General features: G+C 60.6%; 1 protein-coding gene across 1 annotated transcript; it reads left to right on the forward strand.

The window, feature by feature from the left end:
- The first annotated feature begins 1,696 nt into the window (after window positions 1–1,696).
- PPM1J (protein phosphatase, Mg2+/Mn2+ dependent 1J) lies at window positions 1,697–11,177 on the forward strand. The gene is given in 11 exon segments (XM_040617010.1): window positions 1,697–1,833; window positions 1,835–2,023; window positions 3,304–3,430; window positions 3,962–4,285; window positions 4,840–4,952; window positions 6,465–6,549; window positions 8,143–8,261; window positions 8,502–8,565; window positions 8,744–8,851; window positions 9,003–9,154; window positions 9,461–11,177. Coding segments are annotated over 11 exon segments (1,485 nt in total). The 5' UTR covers window positions 1,697–1,777; the 3' UTR covers window positions 9,609–11,177.
- The last annotated feature ends 1,521 nt before the right edge of the window (window positions 11,178–12,698 follow it).

Here is a 12,698-nt window from a genome sequence, read left to right on the forward strand (position 1 = left end):
GGGGGGAGGGTGGGTCCTCGGCCTGGTGTCTCTGGGATGGTGGTGGGACGACCTTGGTCTGGTCTCTGCGGGGGGTCGAGGTCTAGTGTCCCCAGCCCGGTGTCCCGGCGGGGGAGCTCGGTCTGGTGTCCCCAGCCCTGTTCCCGCGGCGGAGGGGGTTCGGTCTGGTGTCCCCAAGGTGGGGGTGGGCTCGGTCCGGTGCTCCCGGCCCAGTGTCCCCGGGGCTCCGCGCAGCCGGCCGGTTCCCAGGGCCGTAGCGCAGCCTGTGTCGCCACCCAGCGCCTCCACCGCTCCCTGCACCCCCCCCTCACCGGGGGACCCGCGCTGAGCGCCCCCGGACAGACAAGGGGTAATGGAGGGTGGCGGGGCTGGGGGCGGCTATAGCATTCCCCCCCCCCCCCGGCACAGACACACATCGCTACTGCCGGGATGGTCTCAGCTGGGCAGCTCGCAGCTGAGCTCGGGGATCGCTACAGTTAGCGGTAAGACCCCGCACTCTGACCCGCTAACGTGCGGTGCGGTGAAGAAGCACCCGTACAGCCGCTGATAAACCCACGTGTGCTGTGCTGTAAACATCCACTGCAGGTCAGGGGTCCCAGCACACTCACTCTCAGTTCTGTAGCACCCGTGATGGGGAGCAGGGACATATTTATCAAGGAACACTTTAACTGGAGCCAAGCAACAGCTGGGACCACCAGGTGAGCAGTGGGTGCAAAGCAAGGTGGGAAATGAAGCAGTAGTTTCAGATAGGGGCACGTGAACAGCAAGTAGAGCAGGAAAAAGAATATGAGCTTGGGTTACGTGAGGACTGTTAAAGAACAGCAGGCTACTGAATCGCTAGTAACCCAAGGGCTTGGAAGGTGGGAATAGAGGTAGTATGGGCAGCTTCTGTAGGGTGGTCTTAATAGCCTGGTGTGGTTAGAAGAGCTGTGGGTGAAGGTGGCTAAAGCATAGAGGGCTTTACATAGCTAGCAGCGAGAGTGCTGCATCTGCTCAGACCTCTGTAAAAGCCCTGTGTGGAAAGGAGTAAATGGCTCTTCTGCAGAGCTGAGAGCACTGGGACACACGAGCCCTGGAAATAGCCTCAGTTTTACTTTACAGTAGACAAACACTGTTTTTTTCAGCAGGTTATCTGTTGTCATAGGAACCCAGTGGCAGGGAGGCAGAGGTTGGGCCATGTGAGAGATGCTGTATGAGTGCCAGATCTTCCTCCTGCCCAGCAGGTGGGAACGTGCTGTTCTGGGTCAGCTAAACCTGCGTCCTGCTCGGCGCTGGGGTCCCGAGCCTGGCTGGGAGCGGGGGGAGCCCCGAGTCCTAGTCCTCTCGCGTTAGCTCCTCGCTTCTCCGCAGGCTGCCTGTTTATTAATAGCCCGGCATGGCTGCGAGGGGGTTGGGTTTCCTTGATGAGCGCAGGGAGAGTGACAAAGCACCTGTCGCGGGAAGGGGATGTTGTACCGCACTCGGTGGCTCTGCTGGACCCCCGGGAAGATCCAGCCAGGAAACCCACCTGGCTGGAAAGCCCAGGCAGGGGACGGGGCAGGGCGCGCCCGCCAGCTGTAGACCCCCCTCCCCGCCTCCGCCAGCCGGGACGAGCCTCCCCCCGAGCGGCTTCTGGCCGCTGCCCCCCCCACCGGGGGCTCTGCCAGCGCCGGGGCCGCCGCTCGCCGCCCGCGGAGCCACCGCGGGCCGATGCGCGTCCGCGCTGCGGCGCGGCCCCCCCGCCCGGGGCGGAAGGCGGGGCGGGGCGGGGTCCCGGCACGGCTCGGCACGGCTCGGCATGCTGCTGCGGGTGCGCACCGCCGTGGCGCAGCTGGTGGCGGGGCTGGGCGCGGGCGCGCACCCCCCCCGCGGAGCCCCGGGGCGGTGGGGAGGGGGCGTCGCCGGCGGGACCCCCGTTCTGCCGGCCGGCGTTCCTGCAGCTGACGCCCGAGGAGCTGCGCCGGGCCGACGACCACGCGGGCCGGGCGGTGCAGAGCCCCCGCGACGGCCGCCGCCGCCTGCCCTGGAGCACGGGCTACGCCGAGTGAGCGGGGCCGGGGCCGGGGGGCGCCGGGCGGGGGTCTGCGGCCCGGGGAGGGCGGGGCGGGCAGCGCAGGGCGCCGGAGCGGGATCCTCGGGAGCTAAAGTGGGTCGCAGCCCGCCGGCGGTGAACTCGTTGGCTTCCGCAGGAGCTGGGAAGCTTGTGCCGGGAACGGTGGCGGCGTGGGCTCGGGCTCGTCCCCGTCCCGAGGGTTTGAGCTGTGATGGCTTTTTTGTGCTCATCTGCGCGGTACCGGTGACGCTGATGGGGAACTGCCACCGAGGGCTGAAGGAACTGCTGCAGGACCCCGGGGGGAGGAGGGGGTTGAAGCTGTCTTTGGGATGGGACCTGACTTCAACTTCCCCTTGGAGGGCCTGATCCTCTTCTTCTTTTACTTGCTGCCAGTTTCACGCTTAACTGAAGGCCGATGGAGAAGGTCAGGCTCTGAAGGCCACCTTTGCTGCACAGTGCTGTCAGTTCACACCCCCATCCCTTGCTCAGGCCGGCCTTCCTGATATCTTAGGGAGCTTTCTGAGATACTAGTTTGCCCCAGGAGATACTGGGATAGGAGTACCTGGGGCAAAACCCACCCTCTGCTCGGTGCCGAGGCTTCCCTTCCATCTCCCAAGACTTGTTTCTGCAAACCACTTGAAAAATCTGTGCCCACAGAGCTCATCCTGTTGTGGATGCTTACAGCTTCCTCCCGTGAGCAGGTTTTGCAATCTAGACCTGAAATCTGCTGTGCCAGCATAGGTTGTGAAAACTTAGTGTGAATCTTTTTGCAAAAGTTCTGCTGGTTTAATGTTCATTGCCTTCTCCCCTCCTTCTCTGAGGCGCCTGCTCCCTCTGAGAGGTGCTGGGTGTGATGGGACGTGGATGAGGCTGTAATCCTGTCCATGAGTCCCAGCTGGGGGTGTGTGCATTGAGGCTGGTCCAGGTTTTCAGGCAATTGCTCTGCATGGGGCAGTGGTGGGGACCTTCAGCAAAACCAGCTTTTTCTGGTCACCTCCCTTGGTGGGTGGCTGGATGGCCGCTCTACCCTGGACCCATCTGTGTTGGTGGGAGCGAGCACTGCTGCTGGTGCCAGATCAACCCATGCAGCTGGTCTGGGACATCTGCTCGCCTGGCTGCTGCTGCCCCAGGCGGGACAGGAGCATCCACAGAGAGCATCCCCCAGGATGTGGGGGAACAAATGGGGGCCGGTGGGATGAGGTGCTGCGAGGTGGCTTCTGCTGGAGTGTGGTGTGAAAAAGGAGCCTTCATACCTTGTTTCCTTCTGGCAGGGTGATAAATGCAGGGAAGAGCCAGCACAACGAGGACCAGGCATGCTGCGAGGTGGTGTTTGTGGAGAGGAGACCCAGCCTGAGGGGCCGGCTGCCATCCCGGGAAGGCAGCGGAGAGCTGGACGGGGTGAGAGCTGGGGCAGCATGCACAGGCAGGGACATGGCAGAGAGGATGCCCAGTGGCAGGACACGAGATGGGGCCCATGGCGATGTGTGCACACTGCTGCTTCCCTGGGGATTCCCTTGGTTCCCAGGTCAGCTGCCCCTGCTCCCTGCCAGCTCCTGCTATCATCCCTGCTGGACTACACCAGGGCTGGCTGGCCCAGGGAGACTGCTGGCCCACGTGCCCCGATGGGCTGCGGAGGTGGCTGCCATGCTGGCCCCATCGTGCCTCCTCTTTGGAGGAGCCAGCTGCTGGAGACATGTTGCTGGCAGCACGAGGTGTCTGACGCAGGGCTGGGCTCCAGCCAGGGACCAGCCGTGTCCAGACAGCTTTGACCAGCTGCCCACATCGCTCCTGCCTGCACTGGGCTGGGACCTGCGAGCCAGACGCAAAGCCCCATGTCACTGTCCTCAGCTGGTGACCCCAGCTGCTCTGAATTCCCCATCCCGTCTGCTTCCTCACAGGCTCACTTAACCTTCCTTTCTCTCCCTGCAGGGCAGGAAGGGTTTTTATTTCTACTACTGGGCCTTGTTTGACGGCCATGCGGGCAGTGGTGCTGCTGTCATGGCATCCAAGAGGCTCCATCTGCACATCTGTGAGCAGCTCCGGGATCTCGTGGACATCCTGCAGGACCCTTCCCCGCCTCCCGTCTGCCTCCTGCATGATGCGAGGGCTGGCCCTGCGGAGCCAAGCCGGGTGCCCCTCACAGAGGATGACAGGGAGGTCCCCCACGATGCTATGCCGCGGTTTCATCTGGAGAAAGCGGTCTCCCATGACAGCCTGGTGATCGGTGCCATCGAGAACGCCTTTAAGGAAATGGTGAGTGAGCCCCTGCCTGCAGGGATGCCCAGGGCATCCCCTGGGAGCATCTCTGCTGCCTGTGTGTACCCTGGCTTGTCCCCTTCAGCAAAAGGCAGCTCTGCAGCAAGTAGGGGGCTGCAGCGAGCGGTCATAGCAGGGTGGGCTCAGAGAGGGCACTGCGATGCTCTCCTGTATTTTAGGGGTTCAGGACGCAGAGGCCTGGGGCTCCAGGTCTGTGTGGGTGCAAAGGGCTTCATTGCACTTTGTTCCAGCAGGGCCAGCTGATCCCCTCCTGTCTTGCTCTTTCCTGCCCACTCCACTACCCTGGTAAAGCCACTTCCCCAGCTGCCCCACAGGACCCCTGCCTGCCCCCCAAGCCCTGCAGCCACCCCTGGGCTGCGTGGGGAAAGGTGCCCGGGCCACGGCTCCTCACCTGGAGCAGGTTCTTGGCTTGGTCAGCAGCTGAGGTGCTGTCAGAGCAGCCAGGCACTATTTTGGGCTGGTTGCGGCTTTGCTTGCTGGCGTGGGGCCATGTGCCTGCCCTTGCCTGGAGCTGCTCTCTGTCTCCCCAGGACGACCAGATCGAGCGGGAGCGGGCGTCCCAGCATGTGTCTGGGGGCTGCTGTGCCCTGGCTGCCATCTACCTCATGGGCAAGTTCTACGTGGCCAATGCCGGTGACAGCAGGTACGGCCCCACAGGGCAGCCCCCTCCTTTCACCCCATAACTGGGGAGCATTCCGGCAGAGTAGGGTAGTGCTGGAGGCGTGGCTGGAGCACCCAGCTCCATCCCTGAAGCTGGGCTGTCCTGGGGAGGGCAGAGGCAGCAGGACTGGGCAGAGCCTGCCTGCCCGCATGCCCTGGGGACAGCATGCCCTGCCATGATCTCCACATTTGCCCAGTGCACAGATGGGGCTGCAAAATCACTTCCCAAAATTTGGGACTTGCTCCCTTCTTTCCTGACAGCGTCCTGTCTGCTTCCCAGATGGCTCTGGATCACACCCCAGACCCTGCTGCTGGCGGTGGCCTAGGCTGCAAGTTGGGGAGTGAAAACTGCCCTCAGCAAAGCTTTCAAAAATGTACAAGAAGTCGTTTTAGGGCACGCTTTATAGCAGTGAACTGTTTCAGGAGAAGGACATGCAAATCTATGTGCAGACAAATTCCATGGGGGCTTGGAGCCTGAGGACTTTGACTGATACATGCATATCCTTGGGTACATTACTGTAATTGTGCCTGGGTGTCTTCGTTCCCCCCAAGCAATGGCAGGGAGGCAAGTCCACCTTATGCTGAGGGTGAAGCTGGTTTGAATTGCCCTGTATTTACTGCAGGGTTAGCTTGCCCTCAGCAGTGTCAGGCCAGCAAATACTGGCTCTGGTAAATTGTCTGAGGCTGGAGGACATGCATCCAGCTCAGGCACAAAGGAAGAGTAGATCCTTTGTGCCTCTGCTTTTGGGTGCAGGACCTCTCCATGGCAGCAGCGGCCAGGCGCCAGCTGTGCGGGACAGCAGCATGCACAGGATGCTGAGGCTGTAACTGTGCCCCTGGGTGAGGATCTGTGGTCCCTCCTTGGGCATTAGATGCTGCCAGAGCTGGGTTCAACCAGGCCCTGTGTTGTGTGTCCCCCCACCCTGAGAGGGGACCTGCAGCCCTAGGCAGGACAGCAGGTGGGACAGCTGGGACACCAGTGCTGGAGATCTGTGACTCCCCCCATGACATCCAGAAACATCTCATAATCAGACTTCCTTTTTTTCCTCTTTTTTTTTTTAACACGTCAAACAATCAGACTGGCCCCAGCAGTGAGCTGCAGTGCTGGTGCGGGCTGGGTGCTTGCACCCATGTCCTGCTGCTGCTGGTTTCTGCCTGGCCTGTGTGCGGTTCCCTCTAAGGGAGGGTTCAGCACCTTTGTGCTGCTCCTGTTCTAACCATACCCTGTCCTTTGGTTTGCTCTGCTTCATCCCCCTCTGCCGCATCCTTCTCTTCCATTTTCTCTTCCTCTGTGCCCTTATCCTGCCAGGGGCTGTGGGGCTGGCGGGGGGCGAGCTGCAGCAGAGCCAGCAAGCAGCCCCCCAGCCCAAGGCTGGGAAGGAGGGAAGGGCTTGCACCCCCTAGGCAGGGAATCAGCCCAAGAGAGCTGGGCTTAGCTCCCCCACCATGTCTCTTCTCCTCCTCTCTAATCTCATCCTTCCATGTTTCATTGCAGGGCCATTATCATCCGTAACGGGGAAATCATTCCAATGTCCAGGGAGTTTACTCCAGAGACAGAGAGGCAGAGGCTGCAGCTTTTAGTAAGAAAGACCTTTCTTCTCATTCCTGCTGAACCACCTCCTGGCCCCTTCCCAGCCCTCCATGCTGCCTGCTGGGCTGCCATGGTGGGGTGCTGGGGGTCAAGGGCAGCCCCACAGCTGGGTCCTGCTGATGGCACTTGTCCATCCCAGCCAGCTCGCTGGGAGAGGCACTGGGACGTGGGGAGCTGCCCTGGCTTACTGGCGTGGGGGCATCTCGTGGCTGGCGCAGCCCTGGTTTGCTACGGGGCCAGCACGAGGGGCTGTGCCTGTGAGCCTGACCCGGTCAGGACCTGGGGATCCTGGGCGCTCGGCACGGGGCTGGTTCGGTACAGTTGCATGGAACCAGTTCGGTCCATCTTTCGCTGCTCCTGCCCGGGGAACGGGGAGCATCACCTGCCTGGGCTGCGCACCCACCTGCTGCTGCTGCAGGAGCACCGGGCTGGCTCGTGCAGTGGCCAGGAGGAGCGTGACTCTGCTCCTCCACCCACCGTGCTCCCTTGCACGGTCGAAGGAGCCGCAGTGCTTGCGCCGAGTCCTACTTTCTTCCCTGGCTGCTCCCTGGGGAGGCAGGGAGCTGATGCACGCCAGCAGGTTTCTAGCTTTCTTCCTGAAAGCTCCTTCTCCTGCCCGGCCTGGACAAACCTCCCTGTGCCACGCAGGGAGACTTTTTAAGGTTATAAAGACCTCTCTGACGGCAGTGAGGAGAAGGAGGCATTTGTGTTGGAGGAGGTCTTGCTGGATGCGATCTCCTGGCTTGCAGTGTACTTGGAAAAACACTGAGCCATTTTTTCTTGAATCTATTTTTGAATGACCGAGAGGAGGAAACTGCTGTGAGTGGGATCCTCTCCAGCCGGCTGTGATGGGCAGGACGTGGGCAGGGGGCCAGGTGCATGCTTGCTCCACTGCACGGTGCCCAGGCTGTGGTCAGGGCCTGTCCTGAAGTGGGTCGGGGCTCTCCATGCCTCTGCACCAAACCCTCCCATGTTCCTGAGGGCTCTCCTCCTTTCTTTCAGCTCTTTCTTCCTCCATCTGCATTTTCTAGTGTGTCCCTGTTCCTGGTCCCTTGCACGGTGTGCTCCAGGAGGCCCTGGGGCTGCTGGTGCTGCCCCGGGAAGGGGCTCTGTGCTGCTGCTTGTCCCTCATCACGGCTGCAGCTGGGACACGGTTTCTGGAAAGACTCTTCAGCTCTTTTCCTCGGGCGAGTGCCATGCCCTGTGCTGAGCCTGGGGTCCCAGGAGGTTTGCGGCTCTGACTCCTCCTGGGAAAATTCCAGCTTTTCCTGGAATTTGCTAGGTTTTGATCTCTTTTGGAGATCCTTATTTCCCAAAACTCCTCATGCAAAAGCTTAACCTTCTTGCTGGGTGGTGGCATGGCTGTCCCCAGCTCTGGGCATAGCACAGACAGGTGGTTTGAAGCTGCTTCACCACTGCCTGTTGGGGTTGCAGCAGAGCAGCTGGTGTTATTCCCACCATGAAATGCTGTCGCCGAGGTCCTGGCAGGCTGGTGGGTCCCATGCCACAGTGGCCGGTGAGGTGCTGCTGCATGGATCCTGCTCTCCTGGCCCTGCAGCTGAGCTGCGGCTTCTTCCCGCAGGCGTTCCTGAGGCCCGAGCTGCTGGGGAAGGAGTTCACCCACCTCGAGTTCCCCCGCAGGATCCAGCCCAAGGAGCTGGGGAAGAAGATGCTGTACAGAGACCAAAACATGAATGGCTGGTAACCCCCCCAACTCGCCTGGCAGGCTCCGTGCCAAGGGGCAGCACTGGGGTCCCACTGCACATGGGTGCCTGGCTCCAGCATCCCTTCCCATGGGGCAGGGCGGGGCTGTGGCACACTGGGTACCGGGTCTTAAAAAAAAGGGATTTTGTCCCAGGGGATGCTGTGTCCTGAGTGGGCAGGGGAGGTGCTGGAAGCCTTCACCTGCTGACGTTTTGTCTCTGACTTATTTTAAACCAGGGCTTACAAAAAGATAGAAGAGGATGACCTGAAGTTTCCACTTATCTATGGGGAAGGCAAAAAGGTGAAGTGCTTTGGCAGGAGGTGTGTGTGGGTCGCTTCCTGCCTGCCCTCACTGAATCAGGAGTTTCCAGCCCATTTTTGCTAGTGGTGTTGCTGCTCCAGTGCCACCAATTCTCAGGTGGGAATGGAGGTGGAGATGAAGCAGCTTAAAGTTTTCTTTTGATTTCGCCATTCTCCAGGCTCGGGTGATGGCCACAATTGGGGTCACACGGGGTCTGGGAGACCATGACCTCAAGGTGTTCAGCTCCAACGTCCACATCAAGCCTTTCCTGTCCTGCTTCCCGGAGGTGAGTGTGGCTGCCAGCCACTCCATGCCCAGGGGCTCCTGCAACGGCTGGAGCCGGTCAGGGTGACCAGATCTGTGGTGCACCCAGCGCAGCAGGAGCCTGCTCTGCCTCTCTGCCCCTCACCCTCACGTCTTGCCCCATTGCTTGCCAGGTCAGAGTTTACGACCTCACACAGTATGAGCACTGCCCTGACGATGTTCTGGTCTTGGGCACTGATGGGCTCTGGGATGTCACCAACGACAAGGAGGTGGCTGGCGTGGTGATGGAGGTGCTGACGAACTATGAGCCCAATGACCCGTGCAGGTGAGTTTCGAGCAGGCAGGGGGATGAGCGTGTCCTTCACTAACACCTCCCCTTGGCCTTGCTCCTTGGAGCAGTGTCGTGGCTGTGCATCCTTCTGGCCTTTGGGCTGGTGCTGTTGCTCTGCAGTGTGCAATGCTTCCCTGGATGTGTGTATCTGAGCTCAGATCTCTCCTCTCCAGGGGGCCCTTTCCTGCACCTCTAGCTCCTCCACCTTCTCCTTCCTTGTAAGGGACTGCAGGGTGCTGCAACAGGGAGTCTCGTGGGGTCTGGGCTTTCTGCTGAGCTGTGCTGTGCTGTGCCCCCCAGGTATACCATGGTGGCCCAGGAGCTGGTGGTGCGGTCCAGAGGGGTGCTGAAGGAGCGGGGCTGGCGGCTGGCCAATGACAAGCTGGGCTCTGGCGATGACATCTCTGTCTTCGTGATCCCTCTGGGTGGCCCAGGCAACTACACATGATGCCCGATGACCCCAGGGCAGCGGGGCTTGCCTTGCCTGGATGAAGATGAGCAGGACACTTGACGCTGCCTCGGGGCCACCTCTCCCCCAAGCACTTGTTTCCTGAGCCGACTGTGAGAAGAATAAGAAACCTGGAGCCTCTGTCTGTGCCCCTACCCAGAGCATCCCCCTCCACCTGCTTGCATCCCAGCCCCGGGTGGAGATGGAAAGGTCTTGGACAGAGAACGAGGACTGGGGTCGAGGGATCTTTTTTCATGCTGCCACTTTCTTGATTGCTGTGAAAAGCCAAAAGGCTCCCTGGCTTCTTGGTGCATCCTTTGCATCTCACCCTGGGCCTGGGGGTGCTGGTTCCAGCAGTGTGCAAGAGCTGTCAGGCTGGTGGGGCACTCATACCTGGGGATGTGCGTACTTGCTGCTGCTGCAATCATCTCCCCCTGCCCTGTGGCACTTGCACCGGTGACACCAAAGCTGCTGCTGGGGCTAGGTGCTGGGGCTAGGATGGGCAGTGGTCTGGGGTGAAGCCCTGCCGGCAGCTGGGCAATGCTCAGTGTGGCATAAGTCGAGCTGAGGGTGGTGTGGTGGTGGGTGAGCAGCACGACTGACATCCCAGCTTTGTGCTTGCCCTCTCCAGCCCCTCACGTCTACATCCCAGCCACGCACCTTGTTTCAGTCTCCAGTTTGGGAGGATGGGGCAGTGCTGGTTTGCTGCGGTGCACTGAGAGCCCCTGGGAGGGAATGAGCATTGTTGCACTTGCACTGGCTGTGCCACGGGTTCTGCCCCCACCCTTCTTCATGCCTTGGATCACTGCTGTGTTTCTGGAGCCAATTATTTATTACTGTCTGGAGAGCTGAGCTGGAAATTGTCTAAGTCCTTTCTTGGTGTGGAGAGTCTGTATGAATATATGTCTGTATTTTTGAGCAGTTCTAAGTTGGCCACTGCTGAGCAGCAGTTGCACGCAGGGCAGCCCTATTCAGCCAAGCTTAACAGCTTAAACGTGCTGCATGGATCTGCTTAGCTGAGGGCTGGAAACCCACAATAAAAGCAGCTTGGTTGTGACTGGGGGGGGGGGGGTGTGGGGGTGGTGCGGGGGAGACAACTCCCTCCTTTTTCTTAATAATCTCAAAGCTGGTGCTGAGCAGAGCTGTAGCAGCAGTTGATCTCTGTGCAGGATCTTATTTTATATCGCACATACCACTGACCTGAAGGATGCATTTCCTGGAGCTCTGCAGTGTGTTGCATCCTCCCAAAACATGAGGGACGATCCCACCCTGGCACTGTGGTGAGGGGGAGAGCTGCGCCATGGCCCCTTGTTTTGGAAAAGCTCCCTGGCACCAGCAGTTTGTGTCCTGCTGTCCTGGGTACAGCCAGCTCTTGTCAAGTGTCACCTTTGGTGAATGTTGTTTGTCTCTTGTAATCAGTGAGATGTAAATAAACTGGGTGCACTTAATGGGAAGTGAAAGCTATCCAGTGAGATTTTAACCTATTGACATCTGTGCTGAAGGGAGCAGGGAGCAATACTGGAGCTGGGAGCATGTCCTCGCATAGCACTGTGTGTTTAAATAAAGGTTTTGCCACTCAGAGTCCCACTTCAAAGTCTTTCTTGCAGTGCTCCTGCAAAGAAGACTTACCTAAAAGCCAATTAGCTCTGATTAATTTATGTAGGCAGGCTCGGTAGCGAATAGGCCCAGGCAGGGCCATGTGAGCTGCTGTCCCTCTGCCCTTGGCCCTGGCCAGACCCCATGGACTATCCCTGCCTGGGGTGGGCTGGGGGGGTCGCAGCTCCCCACAGCAGGCTGGGGGACAGTGGCAATGGCCAGCCTGGTGGGGAAGGGTCGCAGGGTGGGTCATTAACCCAAACCACAACCTGGCTGCTGAGCGCTGCATTGGGCTTGGATGGGGACTGAAAACCAGCAGGCGTCAGCCTGGCCCCCCCCAGCTGCTCCCTGGTGTAGGCAGTGCCAGGGCACAGGCAGGGATGGGAGGGGAGGAAAGGCTAATGGTTTTCCTGCCCATGGGGTCCCTCCTTCAGGAACGGGTGGGCTGTGGATGGGGACACAGCTCTGCAGGTTATGGCTCCCATGGATGGGACTGTTAGGCAGGCAGGACCCCTCTCCTGGTGTTCAGGCATCCCAGCAGCAGCTTCCCCTGCCTCTAGGCATCCCTGCTGTCCCGGGTCCCCCTGACTGTTACCCTTGTGCTCCTGATGCTCACACATGTTTTCCCCACACCTCCAGCCCCCCCTACTTGTTCGCACAGCCCTCTTCCCCTGGCACAATGTTCTTTGTGCTGGTGGCTGAGGACTGGCTCTGCTTTTCCAGGTCACTGCTTGGGAGCTGCTGGGTAAGGCGAGGAGGCAGAGGCTGCATTTAAAGCTTCCTCTGTAGTTCCCTTTTTTCACTAAGGAAACATTTCCTTTGGAACCAGCTCCTGGCCTGGGGCTTGATAAATTAAGAAAAATTGTCTCCGAGCCCTTAAAATAGCAGCAGTTTATGAGCCTGGGTCTGGGCCAGGACCCTGGGGCTGCCTTTCCCTGGCTGCGTGACAGGGACTCAGCCCTGCAGCTGGGGCGTCGCAGGGGGAGCAGCCACCCGTCCTCCCGTGGTAGGCAAGGAGAGCCGGAGCCCCTGCCTGCGGCACTGGGGTCATCTCGGTGCGGGGTCCGACGGGTCACAGACCCCCTCTGCCAGTGCCCCTGCGGAGGGGAGACAAGACCCTGGGGACTGGGCATGTCCTTCGCAGCTCCGCTGTGCCTGTTACGGTGGGGAACGGGGCCTTTCCTGGGGACAAGGAGCCGACTGGGCAGCGCGAGGGGTTGCAGGGGGGTGCGATGGGGTTCGGGTGCTGGCGCTCGCTGGCATCTGCCGTCCCCGGCTAGCGACGGCTTTGGGCTGCCCCCAGTAACGCTCACGGGGGCAAAGGCGTGCTCCGATGGGGACGGCTGGATAGGGGGCAAAGCGTGGGGGGCCCTCCCTGGAAGGGCGGGTGGGAGCGGCCGCTCAGCCTGTCCAGCGGCCCGGTCCCTGCCTGCCGGCGGGCGCCCCCCCGGGAAAAGCCGCTGGGGGCGCCCGGGCTGGCGGAGGCCGCGGCTG

The sequence above is a fragment of the Falco naumanni genome, chromosome 17 (assembly GCF_017639655.2).
Source record: "Falco naumanni isolate bFalNau1 chromosome 17, bFalNau1.pat, whole genome shotgun sequence".
NCBI classification, from domain to species: Eukaryota; Metazoa; Chordata; class Aves; order Falconiformes; family Falconidae; genus Falco; species Falco naumanni.